Source organism: Corapipo altera, unplaced genomic scaffold (genome assembly GCF_003945725.1).
Source record: "Corapipo altera isolate COAL_440 unplaced genomic scaffold, ASM394572v1 1, whole genome shotgun sequence".
Lineage (NCBI taxonomy): Eukaryota > Metazoa > Chordata > Aves > Passeriformes > Pipridae > Corapipo > Corapipo altera.
The window spans coordinates 7318140-7337207 of record NW_020884873.1 but is presented as its reverse complement, the minus strand read 5'-3'; the positions used below and the strand labels follow the sequence as shown (position 1 = coordinate 7337207).

The window sequence follows — 19068 nt, the reverse complement described above, 5'->3', positions numbered from 1 at the left end:
TGTGTCTTGCAATTGGACTCCCTAGTTGTCAGCTAAGGTGCGAACTCACTTGAAGTTTTTTCCTACACTTATCATGTTTCTCCTTTATACTGAGTCTCTCATGTATAATAAGGTATGAGATCATGCTGCAGTCCTTCTCTGATCTGGGGCATTGTAGAGTGTTAGGCATCTAGCTACCTGCTGATTTTTAAGAAGCTTAGAGAATTCGAGTACGTTTGAGAATTCTACTTCTTTGTCAGTTTTGATTGACACTGACCATGCTCTTGAAATGCACTGAGACAAAGCACTCAGTTTCACAGGTGTGTGCCTATACACAGAAGGACTGCATACATCTTGTTTTCAGTCAGAAACTAGCCTAGAAACAGGACTTCACTTTGCCAGGCTGTTGATCTGCCAGTGACTGTTAGAACTGAAGTGAAAAAACAGAAACAATGTGGGAAACATCAGTGATTCTTATAAGTAACATTTATTTTTTTAAAAGAGAAAGTGAGGACATAGAAATAATATAACATTCTTAAAGAACTGCAGCAATTTCTTTGACTTTATTTAAAGTTCTCCTTTAGCCACTTTTCCTTGCTTATGTCCTGTGCATGAATAGATATGTATATGCTGTGTAGAGATTTTTTGGGTGTATGCAGGTGCAGGAGCACTTGCTGTCAGTGTTGTTGGTGATTAATACTGGTAAATTGTCATTCTGATTTTTAGGTACTAACAGGAGATGCAGGAGAAGACGCAGAGTGCCATGCAGCCAAACTCCTGGAAGTAATTGTTCTTCAATGCAAAGGACGGGGTATTGACCAGGTGATATATATTGAACAGCTTTTCTCTTTTACTGGTTCCAGTGATCCATCTATGGTTCCTGAGAAAACCAGTTGGAATTGGAGAATTTGAGGGAAATGTTAAGTGGAGAGAAATATGGAAATAAATAAATGAGCGCATGAGAGTTTGTAAGGTTGTGGGTTTTGTTTTTGAGATGAGATATTAATGGGCATGACTAGAAAATAAATATAGACTGAACGATAAGGATATAATATGTTGTTCAAGGTTGTCTTTTTTTTGCTTTCTACTGATAGAATTTCCCTTTTGATGCAAAACACATATAATTAAAACCATTGTGGCTGAGAGTTTAGCTATATATCCAGCTACAAATCCAACTACTTGTTTGTTGTGTCTCCAAGCCATAGGAACTTTTTGATATTTTAAATTACTTGGTGCAGATTTTTTTCTTGTGGCTGGATTGTGATTGCAGGGAAAAACAATAACAATTTTCTGGAGTTTCTTAGAACATCCTTTTAGATAGTAGTCTTTTTTCTATTAGGGCTAAATTCTGGACTTTATGTAATGAGCCTAAATTACTTTGACGTATCATATTTGATGTTGCCACCAATGCAGTCCATGGACTTCAGTGATAAATTTTCAGTTAATTTTACTGAAACCAGTATAACTTTACTAATGTCAATCTGAAGTCATTGCAGATAAAAATGTTCCCTGAAAGTTTTTTCTTTCAAAGGAGATCTGGAAGAGTTTAAAGTGAATTCAATTCATTTGCATTGAAATAAGTGGGTGGTGGAAGGCTTAATTGAGCTGTACAACTCTGTGAATTGAAATGGTTACACACTAAACTGAAACTCATAAACTAAAACTTTTATAATACTTCCCAAATTTTTATGGAGTGTAAATCTGCACATTGAAATATATATGTGTTTAGTAGATGAGTATTTAATTGTTTGGAAATTTGTGCATACTTGATTTTATCTGAATAAACTCACTCATTTCAAAACTTCTGTAAGAAATCTAACATCACTTTTACATTATTTAGGAAAAACAGATTTAGGTAATTTAGTTTTTAATGCCTGTTAGTTTTGAAATTGTTTGGAATCTTTATTTAAAGATTAGAATGTCTTTGAGTTCTTTTCTAAACCTTTTATACAGGCTAGAACAAATTCCACCAAATGACCCCAAATATTCTCTTCTGTGCTCAGAATAACATTGCGGTTTTTAGCTCAGAGAAGAGCTGATTTATAAGCATGTGATCAGAGGCTTAAAATGCTTTTATAGTAGGAAGTGAGTAGAACGTGTTCCTAGGTTATTATACCTGGACTTCAGTTAAACTGTGGACATCGATTCTGATAAAAGTATTTTAAACTTTTGTATAATCTGGCAACAAGTATAATGACTGCTTTCTTTTTCTTTTTTTCCTTTTCTTTTCTTCTCCTTTTTCTGCCCAGTGTATTCCACTCTTTGTGGAGGCTGTGCTGGAGCGATTAACCAGAGGAGTTAAAACAAGTGAGCTCCGTACCATGTGTCTTCAAGTTGCCATAGCTGCACTCTATTACAATCCTGACCTACTTCTGCACACCTTGGAGAACATCAGATTTCCACACAATCCTGAGCCCATCACTGCACAGTTCATAAACCAGTGGATGAATGACACAGACTGTTTTTTTGGGCAAGTATTGAGGGTTTTTCCTGAGTATTCAGAGATTACCAGCAGGATTTCAGCAGCATGTTAACTTTTTATCTGAAACACTGAATACATATTTTCTGTTCTATATTTTGTAAATTATTTTTAACTGCTCCTTTTAATGTTAAAAAACCATTATTCTGCTCAGTGAATCCCACACTGATTTTGATCCCTGTGAGTTATGCATCATCTCCTTGCATATTTATCACTGTGCCATTGATGTACTGGCTGTTTGACATACTCCTAAACTTTAACTGCATTCCAGCCTCCCCTGAACATGTGTGTGCACTGCACTAGTGTGCACTTGGGCAGGAGCTGAACATTTGTAAAGTAAATGAAGGGGAACAAAGCCTGTCATCACATAGCAAAGTGTGCACTTGATGCTGAGCAGAGGTGAAGTCCAGTGCTTGACACTTAATGGTTGCTTCTCAGCTGAGATATGGAGTCTGTGAGATTCAAATCCACTTAAGGACAAAGCAGAGAGTCATAAGTAGTTAACAGCTACCTCTCACCTTCCTGCTTGGAGTTCTATTTTGTTATTGGAGGCTGACATCTGACTGCAGGTGTATGGATAGGCTTAGAATGTGCCTTCTCTTCTATGTGCAAAGCCTATGCCAACAAACTGAATGAAGTGTGTGTTAGGAGTCGTGCCATGGATGAGCACAGGCAGCTCCTGACCCGTAGATGCATACCCTCTTTTAGGTTGTCATTCTTTTCCTACCTCTTTTTTATTGATACAATCTTGTCTCTCCATTTCTAAGCAAGTTTCCAGGGGAGTTCTTATAAGATAATTCCTCCACTCCCCAGTTGTCCAAGTAACTTTTCTCCATACCAATTCTTACTTGAGTTAATCTTTCCTGAACAGAATTATATGCTGTCTTCATATGGCTGCATTATTGCCACAGGATTCATCTTGAATTTAGAACTGTGTGGTGCATTAGAGCAGTGCATTGGAGCACTGCATTACCTTTTTTTATAACTGTAATAGAATAGTGACTTCCAATCAATCAGTGACCAAGTGGTTTATTTGGGTTTTGTTCTCAGCGTGTCCTTTGTTGTATTTTTAAAACACATGTCAAATGTACATGGTAAAAGTTTTCCTCCCTCCTCTGTCCCAATTACACAGTTCAATGGGACAAAGAAAGCACGACAGTTTGTAGAATTGTAGCACAGACTTTCTCATTTCAGAGATTAATTCTGCACATTAATTCTGTCTGTTTTATTAGAGTGAAATCCACTTGGAGATACAAAAGAAATTGCCTGCTTTGGTGTATACAGTCTTTCTGCAAATTCCCCATTTGTGTCTGTATTTGAAGGTGTCTCTTGAAGAAAAAAAATTAAAATTAGTAAATGAAACAGATAAAAAGTAGGGGAAAAGTCTCTTATTTGTTATGATAAAACTGGGCCGTTCTTAATATCACAAGCATTCTGACATCTTCTACCTGCTATGTATACAAATCTCTACAGTGCAGCCTGTATCTTAGCAGAAATACATGTTATCCATGAGAAGGGTTACCTGAGTGACAAAGAAGGCATAAAGGACCCAATGGTCCCTCATTTCTTTTGGAGTGTCAATAACTGAAAAATGGCACCTTTGAGTTACTTCCCGCACCTTGTCATAATTTTATTTTTAATTGCTAAATTATTTTTATATGTACCAGCTTTAGAAAAGAGCAAGATATTTTAGGATTGCCAATAATTTTTACCTTTTTTATGGTTAAAACAAAGTTTTTGAGATTCATCTCTGTGCTGTCAGTTTTTTCTACTACATATCAAATGTTGAATGCGAACAGAGACAGTAGGAAAGAAGGCATTCCCTACAGATGGTAAACTTGTCATTCCTTTTTTAGAAGAAATAAAAAATGAAAGAGATTTATAGCCTGAAACGGTTCATCCTGGAGCATTCAGTGAAAAACTAGCCTAGATTCAGAGGGCAAAAATGCTGTGGCTCTGACTAGGCTCCAATCTCAAGTAGTCTTGTGAGTTACAGCTTAACTTTTGGTTCTTCTGTGTTGCTTTTCAGAAAGCATTGGCTACTGCAGCTACCTTTCAACTAAACTCTTATTTGAAGCTGAGACATAAGTTGACAAAGCCTATGAAAATGAAACACGTGATCACGATGCCAGATTCTGCTCAGACTCTGCACTTGAGTGGCAGCAGCAGATTTAAAATCTCTCTTTGATCTACTCCTACCAGCAGTGAAATAATTATCTTAAATTGCTTAAATCTAATATTGCTTAAATCTTAGTCACTCTTCCTTCAGTGCTGTCTCCTCAGTATGTGGCTTCCAGGTGTATGACTTTTGCTGTAGTACTGCTTGTGAGGCACTGTGCTGTAAGGGACTTCCTCCCTTTCCCTCAGGACAGCACTGCTTCTAGAAGATCATTTGGTTTTTTAAGAGTATTAGGGGTCATCATCTGAACAGGAGCCAGATATTCAGAGGCCTAATTGAACAGGAAACGACAGAAATGCAAACAAAATCTGACTTTCTTGAAACCCTTTCTCGGGTTGTGTGCCTGTAATGCCCATATGTCACAGGATATTTATTTATTTATAAACATTTTCTACAATAACTTCAAACTGAAAGGCCATTTGTAGAAACATTTGTTCCTTGCTTTCTTCCTTTTCCCTGACAGCTGAAGTTTGGGTGAGACATCTGCACAACTTATGCTTACTTTCATACTAAAAATTCTTCTCTGTCAACTAGGGTGAAAGGACTTGCTTCTGAAAAAAACCTCAATAAGTGATTTTTTTTTTTTTAGAAGCTGAATAGGGGTATTTGTTTGATAAGAGTTAAAGTAGAAATCCTGGTTTTCTCAGAGTTCTATGAAGTCCCCATCTCATTTGGTCCCAACTTTGCAATTAGAAGGAAATGGGTAATTATTTGCAGTTTGTCCAGGAGCTGTATTGATTGTAATAGAAAAGAACACAGCAAACCAGTAAAGGAAAGGCTTAGTGATGTTTCTTTGAAATACTTTCGACTAGATTTAAAATACAAAAGATTCTAAAAGCTTTTTATCCTGTATTGGAAGGAAGTGTATTAGCAAGAAGGGGTCCTGCAGATTATGAAGACCACACACAGCTTGTTAGAAATAGACTTGGCTTGGAGTCATGTGCTGTGTGTTGTGTGTTTAACACTCCAGGCTGGATATACCATTGAGGAATAAGCAGAGCCTGTGATTGTTAGGGAGGACTGTTGTGTGCTGCTGAGCAAATAGGTACAGATCTCAAAGCACGAATCACTAAGGAAAATCATACCCAGGCTCCCTCGAGCAGATGGAAGGGTGCTGAAATAATGAGCCTTTTGAAAGCAAATGAGTGGTCCTGAAACCATTTTTTACCATTACAAAAATATGTAACTGACATAAAACTCTGTTTTGCTTGTTCAGTCCTGTGGGTACCTAATACAGCTGGGGCATAGTAGAATGCTGAACTTAAGGCAAGACAGATGCTTTTCCTGCTGTTTGTCTCTGCTGGCAGGTGAAAGAAACAAGTCTCCTTCTGGCTCAGGTTCACTAAAGATGGCTTGACGCCTGGATTTCTGCTGTCCTGCCGGGCCTTCTAATAACATGCATATTCTGGAGACATGTGTGTTCGTTCTTAAAACTCTGTTTAGAAGCTTTAAAATGGAGCATGACAAATACGCTGGTGATTTTGGTCATTTGGGCTGCTTCCCAATGATGACTCCCTGTCAGACTGCAGTGCTTCGTTTGGTGTCCCAAAAAGATAATTTAGTATGGAGCTAAGCCATTAATTACTAAGATTTTTTTTACATTTTACTGTTTTGCACTTTGGAACTGATGTTGTGCAACAGTAGCTTTTTGAAATCTGTGATAAAAGGTGGTGTCACTGGCTACTCTGGCACATGTGACTGAAATTGCTTCATTGTACGTTTGGGTCTTGAAGGAATTTCACGGCTTCCCTACGTCAAAGATTCAGGATAGAAGTCTTGTGCATAGATTACAGAGCTTTGAATGACACTTGAATGACAGTGCTGGCAGAGAGAGGAGGTAGGAAAAGTTCTTTCCTTTGTACTTGCACTAAGGACAGCTCTCCCAAAAAAGCTCTGCTTCATTCATAGGTAGCATTACCTTTAGATTGGTTTTTGATCTTCAAGGTGCCAGCATGAGAGCAAAGGGCAATGAGCTTTTTTCCAACATACAGGAGTAGGTAACTTCAGCTGAGAGAATTAAGGGATTCAGGTTTGGGTGGTTTTTTGTTTGTTTGTTTGTTTGTTTGTTTGTTTTTCACAAAGCAGGCCCTGTTTCTCTGTCACAGTTTCCTTGGTTGGTTTGTATGCCTTCTTTTGTACCCCATTCCATCTGAAAAGAAAGTACTGCAGTTAGCAGTGATGGAAGGACTCTCTTTGCCTGCTTCCACTTTGGTTGCATTTTTCAACACGTGCAATGAAGCAGCCAAGCCAATGTGACAAAGCATACCATTTGACATGCTTGTTGACTTTGTTTTTCTTGGAAGGTCTTCTGTGATCATAGTGTTCCACGTGGTCATATGTAATTTATTTTTGTTGTCAACTACTCTTGAGAATGAATCACTTAAGTAAACTCTAACAGGACTAACAATGTGGGAGGTACAGTGAAATCCCTCCAGATTTTTAGGCTTGTTTAAGCATAACTAAAGTTTAGAAAGCTGTAAACAGGATCACTTGTGTTGCTTAAAGGATATAATAGTTCAGTAGCATGTTACATAGAAACTTTGATAATGAACTTGTAAGCACTTAAAAAATTGTATTTCTGTAGCAGTTTTTGAAGTGGTGGATTGAGCTGGTTGTTCCTCTGTTAGCTTTATTGCAGTCTGTGTTGCCCATCTGATGAGTTTCTCCTTTCTCAAGTTGTATTCTCTTCATTCCAAAGTAAAACTTATTCAGTAATGGAAGTATCTACCAAGAGTGTAGAGGATGGCCACCTTCTGCCATCTGGAGGTTTGCTTGGTTTCTGTAGGTCTTGCTGGCACTGCTTGTCCTGTGGAAGGCTTGCACAGAAGCCATCAGCATCAAATTGAATAGTTCAAACAAAACAAGCTCCTCTCAAGCCCCCAATTACAGAATACTGTAATTTTAACTCAGAGTTGAATACTACTGATGTTTCCAGTAGAGGAGAACCAAAGGGTATCTGCAGAGGCAGTTACAGCCTTTTTCTGTCTTGTTTGCAGAAACTTCTGTTTCTGGAAGTGTAAATCAATTCTTACATTTAAAAGCATGGGCTCTTAGCTAGTTTCCCAACTCTGGTCACATAAAAATTTTTCTGCTATTAATTTAATGATTTTCTTTCCCTTCAATTATCTATAGTTTGTTTGTTTTATTGGAGGTCTACTCATTTGCAAGTTCCTAATTTGGGTATGCTACCAATTATTCTTGATAGGGTGGAATTATTTCCCTGCTTTCACCAGTGTTAGCTATGTGTTTTAAGTTAGCATCAGAAATTGGATGTATAATACAACAATTCTGATGGACTTTTAATAAGTGTGTTTAAATTCAGCTAGCCCTGGGGCTCTCCATAAATGCACCCTGCGATTCAGTGCATTCCTGCTTATCATTACTCTTCATTAGTAGTCTTTTTGCCATTTTCAGTTCCTGCAATAGTACTGCTGTCTAAGCCAAGGCAAATTAATTTTCCATCCTATTTAATTATGATAATCTGTATCAAATGCTTTATTAAAGGCAAGATAGTCTACATAATTATTAAACAGTATTTATTTAGCATTACAAATTTTGCATTTGGTAATCAGAAACAGTTGCTTCAGGAATTTGACCAGTGCTTGAAAAGTGTTTAATTGTTATTGGACAAGTACTTTCCAGTGGGGAACTTGTTTCAGAACAAAGGAAATAGTTTGTTTAGGAGCTTTGAAAGTAGACTTTGAACATAGCCTCACATGTCTAGCACCAGGATTTTAATGCTCTCTAAATATGCTTGCATTAAAAATCTGGGTTTTTTTCTAACAAGTCTGTGTTGTTTCAGACTCCACGACAGAAAGATGTGTATAATAGGACTGAGCATCCTAATGGAATTGCAGAACCGACCACCTGCAGTGGATGCTGTGGCTGCCCAGATTGTTCCTTCAATCCTCCTCCTCTTCTTGGGCTTAAAACAAGTTTGCGCCTCACGAGAACTCACAGAACAGGAGGATCATGCTAAAGATGAAAAACACGTTGCAGAAGATAATGGTAAAATCTCCCCTTTTCACATTGTGGATTTTGTCTGGATTTAATTTAAAGGGGGTAAGAAATTGCAGTTTGTATTTAAGACTCATTAGTCTGCTGAAAATAGCTCAGCTTACTGGGTGCATGAAAGGTCATCTTAGGAATTGATTTTTCATACCAAAATGTTTTGAAAATGTTTCAAAGTATGACAGCTAACATTCTGTGAAAGGTTAGTATTGGTTTAAGAGTAACTTGCAAGTCCATTCTTCCAGATTATAATTATACCCTGTCTTCTCACACTGGCAGCAGGAGTTTGCCAGGACTCCACTGGTTATGTTCTTACTCCCTGGAAAGAAGCTGTTCCTAGTACCCAACTATTCGAAAACCATATTTGGTTGAATTTCAAAGGAAATCCTAGCAGGACTTCTTAGTCCAAATGGAAAGTCGTTTGCAACACGGTGTTTGAGGCAGCTGAGCTTCCTTGAGTAGACAGGCCCCTAACTGCCAGAAAAGACAAAGAATGTCTTACAGAGGGAATTGTGGGGAAGGAATCATACACGGCATTGCAGGCAAATCTGTTTGACATGGAACAGTAGATAGATGGTTTGAGGTTTGAAAATTAGATTGGATGTGAGCAGGTTAGGTAATCCTGAAATTTCATGTGTGAAATTTCACACATGATTGTTCTGTAGTGGAATCACAGAATCCTTCTCAATGTGTAGGAATACAGTATGGAAGAAGCACAGTAATTTTCAAATCTCTATCCTGTGATTTAGTCCCTGCTTGCCGCATATGTAGTCATCTTTATTCTTTCTAAACTGTTAACAGAGGAAGAGCTGAAGGTTTGGAACTGGAGGGGGAATTTTTCCATCTTGATTATGATTCAGAAATGCTTTTCCTTAAGAAAGAAATAGCATTTAGAATCTCATGTTGTAGTTACATTTAAATCAGGGTGTAATAGTTTCTAAGTGGAACGGAAGGTAAAGCAAAACAAGAGGCGCTGGTTTAAGTTTGTTCAAATAAGGGAGCGGTCTGAAGAAGAGCAGGCAGACAATTGGTCTACAGCTGGTTTACTCATGGTTTTGTGTCTGTTTGTGAGGTCTCTGTAATTTAAAAAGCACAGTGATGGACCACTTCATCGAAGACATCTCCTCAAAATTTTTGGATCCTATAGTTGCAGAGTGACTGCATAAATGAAAGAAGAAGAAAGGTGACAGTTTCACATTTCTCAGGTCTGCATAGAAACAGAAGTTTAGCTGATCTGGAATATAGGAAACATTTTAACAGCTTCATTTTTCCAGGGCTTTTAAGATTTTGAGGGAAGGGTGTTAACAGAGTCCCCTTTCCAGCCAAAACCTAGATTTATTAATTGGTTTTGATTCTTAAGTCGTTGTTTCCTTATGGTTTTTAGACTTTGTTTTACAAAATGTATCAATGCTTTTCCAGAAGAGATATCGAGTGATGAGGATGAGACAAATGAAGTGAGCCAGGCGATGCAAGACAACCATGGTGGAGGAGGAGGAGGTGGTGGTGGAGGTGGAGAGGAAGAGGATGAAGATGATGATGATGATGATGACTGGGATGAAGATGCATTGGAAGAGACTGCTCTTGAAGGGTTCAGCACACCTCTTGACCTTGAAAATGGTGTTGATGAATACCAGTTTTTTACACAAGCACTTCTAAGTACGTGTTTTCTGGTTGGCAGGATGATATAACGTGATGAAATCGTTTGGAGATGTTTATGGCCACCACCGCGAAAAACCCTTTTCTTTGTTACGAGAAATAATTTAGATAACTGAAAATGGAAAATGTGATCTTGCTTTCTGATGTCAGCCCTAAGATTTTTTTGGCTTACTAGTGCTGAAAAAACAAATGGTAGCAAATACATCCGGAGGTTAACTCTCTGCATGTTCTCCTTCAGAACTTTTCCATCGCAGCCTAATTAAGTGGGCCTCGGTCACTAGAGGACTGCTGTATATAGAAATATTTGTCACCTTCTAGACGTTAAAATCATAATGGAGAAATTATTCTGTTGCTTTCAGTTTTCATATGAGTTTTACATTAGAGTATTCAACTCACATAACCGTGTGGCCATTATTCATGGACAAACTTTCTGTTTCAGAAAGGAGAGGATGTATTTTAAGCTCCCGCAAAATGGATTGACTCTGTTAGAGTGGGGATTCTGTGCTAAGAAAACCAGCAGGAATACTGAGCCTGTTTTGCAGTGCAGATTCTGTTTTAAAACCGACCAGAAATTCCATGTGTTTCGTTTTGTTGCACCTGACAATCACTTTTCATCCATCCCTGTTCTGACAGCGGTGCAGAGCCGGGATGCAGCCTGGTACCATTCGCTGACGGCGCCGCTGAGTGAGGATCAGAAGAAGCAGCTGCAGGAAATTTATACATTAGCAGAACACCGGCGAACTGCTGCAGGTGAGTCACTTCTCTGGGGCCATTTCATGTGTTGCAGGGATGTTGGAACTGCATCTGATCTGTAACAACAACGAGAATAGTCCTCTGTGCTAATTAACATTTTCTAGGAAGCGTGAGTAGGATATTATGCTTACATTATTGCTTGCCTGGAAGTGTGTGTTATTCAGAGAGTACTGTTTTTTATACTGTTACTTCTAATTAATTACCTTCTCATGCTGCTGTTTGAACGGGGTATGAACTAGTTTTGCACAATCTGACATTTGAAATGAAGAGCACATTAAGGTGATATGTAACTGTCAGCCAGGCATTTGATGAAGATTGCTGTCGATTATAACGTGTTTGACAGTTTTGTAACTTTTTAACTGCTAACATTGCTGTCAGTGTGAGGTTTTAGATGTGCAGAAAGCTTGCATCATGGAAAATAAATTCAGATTTAATCAAAAGGAATGCAGAACAGTGTAACATAGACTGATTCTGTAGAGGATTAATTTCTCAGCTCAGTTGTAGAGGTGTGCACATTTATGCATTTAGAGAAAATCCGAGTGTAATTTATTCCTGTCACTGCATTTAGGGAATGAAATTTGGACTCAGCTGAGAGTTTTTTTCCCCAACTTCGCATTCTTAGCTGAGCTGTATTGTCTCTGGCAAAGGTGTTCTCTATAGACTATTTTTCATATTCTTTTTCTTGTTTGAATTCTAGAGACAAAGACAATAGAACAACAAAGTGGATACGCATTTGACAACAAAGGACTGATCACAGCATTTAACTTTGCTGGAAGTACTCCCGGTGGCAACTGAAGGATCAGCTACAAAGGTCAATGGGAATGGTCTCATCATTACATTTTCTTGAAATCATCGTGACTTCTGGGTGATAGGGGAGGGTAATTTAATGCTGCTGAAGGTTTTCTGGAAATTAGCAGTGTGCTTCCCCCACCAGAATGCTCTTTCTAACCAGCTACTGTAATGTACAAATTTTTGTGGTGTTTTTATAATTTGATGGACTGAAAGGAAACGTTTGTCCTCAAGGAACCTGAATGACTGGGAGGGGCCAGGCTGCATCTAATTGAGTTGCACTTCTCAGGTTTTTGCTGTGCAGAATTGATAGATTCATATGGATAACAGTGCCTTCTGTTGTACATGGATTGCCTGAACAAATGGATTTTGGAGTGCATTATAATTTTTTAAGTGTAAGGACATTTCTCGATACACTGTAAGCCTTGGTTCCATGTTTTCCAGTCACCTGCTTTTTACTGCTCGGTTTAATTGTTCGTTGGTTGCACACACATTGCTGGATTCAGAATATTGCAGCATCTTCCCTATTTGGTGCAGACCAAATGTGCAGAGGGAGTTACAAAGCATTCACTGGTTAAGTGGAAGGGTTGTAACAAAATTGCAGATTTTCCCTTGATGCAGGAGTCTTAAAGTATTTCTCTTAGCCGTGAGTTCAACTGGCTGGAGTTAAGATGTCAGGCCTGGCAGGTGGCTGCCCTAAATCTACATCCATGTCACCTCCTGGCTGGACAAGTGGTGTGGCTCTCACATGTAGATGTTCTACATGACAGCTTCTTATTTCCACTATTATTGATGAATATTGGATTTTATTTTGGATTCTATAAACCTCTTTTATGATTTTATTCATTCATTACCATTCCAGTGGTATTACAATGTGGTACAAAATATTTGCAATATTTTATTTATTTTGATAGAAGAAACACTTCAGACTTAAGCTTCAAACTTAATTCATACTGCTACACTTCAGTGATTGTATTTCTGGTCTGCATTCCAGATGGCTGTTCTTGTCCCATGCTGAAATTTCTTCATCTGACAGATTTTTTCCCATATTTCAAAGACTACTTCCACCAGTGGAGGTTTAGATTAGATATTAGAAAAAAATTTCTTCTCTGAAGAAATGTCTGTGGTCAGACATTGGAACAGGCTGCCCAGGGAAGTGTTGGAATCAACATCCCTGGAAGTGTTTAAACAACATGTGGATGTAGCACTTAGCGACATGGTTTAGCAGTGAACGCGGCAGTGCTGGGTTGGCAGTTGTACTTGATGATCTTAGAGGTCTTTTACAACCTAAACAATTCTATATAACAAGGTGTTTGTGGAGAAGTTCATTTAGTGAGAAAGTGATAGCAGTACTAATTTGAATAGGTGCCCCTCTTTTAGATCTATTGGGATCGAGGTGGTGTAGCAAAAATCAGTAGGGGTGCATTAGAATGTGAAGTTTGGATGGGATATAAAATGTTTCGACCAGATTTTGTTTCTATGTGTTAATTTCTTTATGACTTAAAAATATTTACCAGGCAATTTTAAACACATGCTGATAATTGACTTCCTTATAGTAATGTCCCAAATGAAAAGTTAAAGTTCTTTCCATACCCCATCAAGTTTTTCACAACTACAGTAAATGTAGCCCAGGGCAGTGCTGAAGCTTTCATTTTTATATGTCAGAGTAATTCTGGTGGAGTCTGAGCACTCTATGCCTTGGCTTCTGGAAAAGACAAAGTGTCTTTGCCTGTTCCTTCTGGAATTTTCCTAACCTGGCAGCTGTGGGGCAGAAAGTTCCCCACTGCTTTCCTTTTTTCTGCTCCTTTGTGTCAGACTCAGATGCTTTTTCTGCTGCCGCTTCCTTATTTTTGTTTTTTTCGTCACATAGCAGCTGCAGAGTAATGTTGGCCTGGTTCATGTAGGTTTTTCACTGGTGCTACTCAATTAATAGCAACAGTGAAAATTTCTCACTTTTAGTCCTGTTGTAAATATGGAAAACTGTGAGAATTCCAGGGTTTGTATTTCCAAAGGGGAACAGTCTGCTGAGCTGCACTGGACAGGCTCTTTCAGCTCAAGCAGCAGAGGGCCAAGATTTCCTTTATTTTGAATGTCAGGCTATAAAAATTAGAGGTTATTTTTGCTAATTTAGGCCTGGGCTGCGTGGTCTGAGACAATAAGTAGGAAATCATTACATCCAGTGAGTTGGGGAGTTTCTCAGAAACCGCAGAAGTTTTGAAATCCTTCAAAAATTTAATGGTTTTTGGAAGTTAAGGGCATTGACGACTTTTCTCTTACCTGTCAGTTGAAGTTAAGTATTAGGCAGGTAAACTGTTTAAGCCTTTTGTTATTTTACTAAAAGAAACAAGATTTTTGAGTTGGCTTTTTTCCGAAGCCTGTTTGCCTTCTCTACACTGGCATGCAGAGTAGAAGAGGGATTTATTTTTCTTCTGCTAATGAGGTTGCTTGCACAGTCACAGGCTAATATTTAGGAGTTAATGTGTTCAAGGAAAAATCTGCTTTTGCATAGCATCATCTTTGAGTCACTCGACTGAACTATGGCTGCTCCCTAGTTCTGCTTCTTGTGTACTTTTCAAATCAACTGCCAAGAAAATTTCATCCAGATGTTTCTTACAAGGGGTTTAATCAGCAGCATGGAGTCGGGAATCTTTGTTGTCTCTTTTGCAGTGGGGTCAGAGATGTCTGAGGGGATGGCATGTAAAAAGGTTAAATGCCCTTCCCTTCCCAGGAGATTCACGAGCAAATGTTTCTGCTGGCAAAAGCAAATGTTAATTATTTTATTCCTTTTTTTGAAAAGGGTTTTCATCCAAAAAGATTTATTGGGCTCTAGCCTCCACTTTAACATATGGTTCTCTTTTAACATGATAAATATCCGTTTGTACATGATCATAAATAGGTAATGGATTTTAGGGGTTTCTTTCTGAGCTATGTCCAGCTTTGTACTACATTAAAGGGAGAGTTACACGAATGTGCATTACTGTCTCACTTTCAAGCCAAGGTAATCATGGAATATCAGATACCAGCATTGCCAATCAAGCATGATGTATTTGCCATTGAAAGTACAGAGAATCATGAATGTATTGTAAAATAAAACAAAGGCTGTGATAACTGGTGACCTACGTTGCCCTGAGCCCGTATTCTCAAAGTATGAAGGTGACTCATGTGGGCACCGTGGTGGTTTTACATAGGAAATTAGCATTATATGGGTGATAATCATAGCAAATGTTAACTTACAAAAGCTACTTTTTCAGATAAAATTAACTGATCTTGGGTATTGAATTGCATATGCTGTTTTGTCACTCTTGAAAGGAAAATAAGAATCACCACATGTTTTGACTGCTTCTTTTTGCACTCTCTTTCAACGTTGAAGTACTTGGCTTGCTTTCATTACAAAGCAGAATCTTTAATCACAAAGCTCCAGGAAGAGTGCAGAATATCAAGCTGAGAAAAAAGCTGAAAAATTCCAAACCTCAACAATCCCCCAAAACCCACATGTGCACACTCTGACTGAAATAAATATGCTTTGGGAGTGTAAGTCAAAATATGTAAAGAATGTAACACAAAATGATATTGTGAGATTCTTTGCTTTAGGGAAAAAAGCTGCCCATGGGGTGTGAGGGAGACATGAAATGAACTGCTTTAGGACGTGCCCTTTGCCTGTGAAGTCATGGCAGTTTGTGACTCTGGATTCCATCATACACTGAAGAGGAGAGATGGTAGGACAACAGAGGATTTTTTTTTTTCTTACTACAAAGCAAGAGTCTGAATTGAGACTTTTGTGGGCTGAAGGAATTGTGAACAACCTGAATGATTAACTGTCTTTCGAGTCCAGAATACTTTTCAGTCTTTTTCTTCCCTCCTTTCCTTCTGTTTGCTAACCACAATGTTATGGGATATTTCAGGGAGTATTCAAAATATCTGAAAAGATAAACCTTAAACAATTTTTATAAAATCTGTTGTTCTTGAAGAAATGCAGCCTATCAATTGCATTTCTGTATATAGAACAACGTCTCTCATTTGGCGCATGCAGATAATACAGAACTACAAAACCCCCTCACTTGTGCCTGTGGTTTGGGTGGGTGTGGAGAGGATGAACCTCTCTGTGATTTACTTCTTAATATGGGTCCTTTGAAATTCCCACACCTTAGACTGAAATTTTCTCCAAGGATAGGCAAAAATGCACTGTGTTATGTAGCACCCAGTCCTTGTCTGAGATGTGCTGTAGTCAGTCTTGATAATGTTTGACGGTCTGGTGGTCAGTTCCTCAAGGATCTGCATCTCTAATTGAGGGCATTCTTCAAGTCCAAGAGACTATGTTTGCAGGTGGACAGGAAATCATTTTTCCCTCACTGCAGCAAAGCCTACAGCAGGTGTGGCTATGAACTTCTTGATATTATGGGTGAAAGTAGCACCCTCTTCTCTTGGGTGTCAAATCTTACCAGGCAACTATTCCAGATACCAGAAAGTCTTAGTATAAAACTAGGTTGTATGAGCAGGCCAAGCTGCTTGCTTTTGACATCTCTTCCACTGCTACTGCTTTTGTAAAGCTAATCAAGCAAAACCAGTGTAAAATGAAGGAGAACTAAAGCAGTGCTTGGGCACTAGACAGGTAGAAACATTCCTGGCCTGTGGATCTAATCCCAGTACTTACTGCAGATACAACATGCAACATCTGTATGGATGTCAGTACCCTGACTGACAGCCATTAATGAGAGGTGAAGACTCTAATACAATTTTTCTCTGGCAGAAATCAGCTGCATCCCTTTAAAAAGTCTGAGAACTACTTGTCCTGGCTGATGTGCAATCACTAATAGGAAACAGTGAGTTTACAGTCTTTCTTAGAGATTATCAGCATACATCCTACTAAAGGGCTACTGAAAGTACCCCATGGCTAAGGGAGCTGGTTGATTCCTTGACTAAAAGAGTTTTGGGGAACACCAATTTAGAGAGGATCTACAGGGACATGTAATTGTGATGAATGTGGAAAGAATCCATTTAAATTGAGGTGATGTGTTTATGTGATCTCTGATCTGCAATGTTTCCAGTGTTGCCCAGATCTTCTAGAGGAGTGTCCAAGAAGTTGGTCCCATGCCGTTCTCTGGGAAGAGAATGTGCTTGAGCAGCCCCAAATTTGGTGAGATGCTTTGAACTTGGGATCAGAAAACGATTCTAGTCCAGGTTTTTTCCCCTCTTCCACTGCTTTTATGAAACCAATCAAGCAAATCCAGTGTAAAATGAAGAACTAAAGCAGTGCTTGGGCCATAGACAGGTAGAAACTTTCCTGGCCTATGGATCTGATCCCAGTGCTCACTGCAGAAGTGCCTGTGAGTTTTGCGATTGGCTCTAATGGAGCCAGGCTTCTACCCAAGCAGCAGTTTGCTGGGTCCTAGTGTTTGGATCACTGCTTATACCTTCAGCTGGTAGTTGTCCATATCAAAAAAAATTAGGTGAAAGTCTAAGATTCCGTTTTATAGGCCGTATAGAGGTTCACAATTTGAAGTGCTTGGCTCTGTGTGTGGTGGGGTAGGAGGTAACCTTTCAGATGCACTGATTTCTCCACTGTGAATACAACAGTGTCAGCTCCATGGTTCACCTGAGAGAATGTTGGTCATAGGCTGCCTGCTGGACCATCGGGGATTATGTTACAGGAAGTGACATGCAAAAACTGAAAAAAATTACTTGATGCTTAAAGCTGTTCAGCAACAAAAATGAGTGTTTTCTTGAAAATGAGATTTTAATGTTATTCTCAGGTATATTTTAATTTTCGTGTTTCATGCCCTTATGCAAAAATGCAAAATTACTACATGACATGGAGGCCTATTGATTTTTTTTTTTCACAGAGACTGTTTACCATTGACAGTGTTCATCCAAGAATTGTTCCTCATTTTTAGGTATTTTCAACATGTTTGTTGCTGAAGTTGCACATACCCATCTTTCACCACTTTTCGTGCACAGAGATATTGCAAACGAACTTAACAAAAGGAAGACCAGTGCTTTGAAAAGAGAAGACTATGCATAAGCAGGTTATTTTTTGAAAACAGAAGAACTATGGCCTCTGAAGAAAATACAAAACAATAAATATTTATATGGAGATGCATGAGCTAAAGAAATTTATATAACACAATATAAGCAAGACACATTCTTTGATCACAGCTGTAGTGTTTATTTTTCATTGCCAAACAACGTGTGACACTTGCTTTTGGTTGCATGTGCTGTTGGTATTACGCTTAATGTAAATCACATGGAATGTTTTGGGGCTCAGAAAGACAGCAAAGAGGCCATGCAGATTTCTTTTGATATTAAAAGCAAAGATATGAGCCCATGCCTGCAGTGACTAGAGGGAGCCTGCTATGTGCTACATTAGCAGATTGAATTGCAGGATCATCACCTTTGTAAGAAGCCTGAAATACTAATCTGTGGGTTGGCTTTGAGGGCAAGAATTGGCAAATGCAAAGCATGCATCGATGACAAGAAGAACCTCTTCCTAGCCTAAAGAGTTCTGTACAGTGTTCTCTTAAGCTGTGCTGAATTTGCTTTAAAAATAGTAATAAATCTTATTGCTTAGGTCGAATGTTACATCTGTTGTGCATTTATCTGGGAGGAATAACATTTCTTTAAAAAATGTAACATGCCACCTACCAAGGAGCCAAATGTCCTTTTATAGCCTCTCTTCATACAACCATAAAACCTACTTGCAAGAACACCCGGGAATTAATTTTAAACAAATGTGTGTTTTATGCAGAGTTAATATGTGCATTTGTGTAGCAGTGTTTTTGTTAATCTCTGACTTGTGAGGGCAACTGTTCATGTACACCCATTGCCTGTGAAAGAACATAGCTGATGTTTGCAGAACACTCAAATACAATTCTCAAAATACCAAACTAGTGAAGGTAGTCATCTTGCAGTCCTGAGAGAGGGGGGATTGCACCAGAGTTTAGGCCAGCTTCTGTGCATGGAATTCGTAAAGAAGATACTTCTACCAAGCCTCCACAGGACAAGAGAGGAATCCAGCTGGAACTGCAAACCTGGTGTCTGTATCAGTGGAGTGTTTCCCTGACGGTGAGTTGCTGAAGTAGCCTGTTTGCTAAATAGGTGATACATTGATGATACTTACCCTTTTCTGCATGGGCCACTTCTGTGAATCCTCCACAGTCTCTCCAAAAACAGTGGTTAGCTGTCCATGTCTTTTAACTCAGGAGGCTGAATCAGTGTGGTTTCCTCA

At 38.7% G+C, this 19068-nt stretch overlaps 1 protein-coding gene across 3 annotated transcripts in view; it reads left to right on the top strand.

Annotated features, from left to right (window-relative positions):
• IPO8 (importin 8) overlaps positions 1 to 18417 on the top strand; it is a 48619-nt gene extending 30202 nt beyond the window's left edge. For 2 of the 3 annotated variants that reach the window (XM_027659334.1, XM_027659340.1), the window contains 6 exons: positions 706 to 801; positions 2229 to 2449; positions 8440 to 8645; positions 10068 to 10304; positions 10938 to 11054; positions 11755 to 18417. In XM_027659334.1, the coding sequence (XP_027515135.1) occupies positions 706 to 801; positions 2229 to 2449; positions 8440 to 8645; positions 10068 to 10304; positions 10938 to 11054; positions 11755 to 11852 (975 nt within the window). In that variant the 3' untranslated portion in view covers positions 11853 to 18417. Of the gene's footprint in view, positions 1 to 705; positions 802 to 2228; positions 2450 to 8439; positions 8700 to 10067; positions 10305 to 10937; positions 11055 to 11754 lie in introns of those variants that run through there. The other variant, XM_027659347.1, reaches the window with a different exon arrangement.
• Positions 18418 to 19068: the final 651 nt, after the last annotated feature.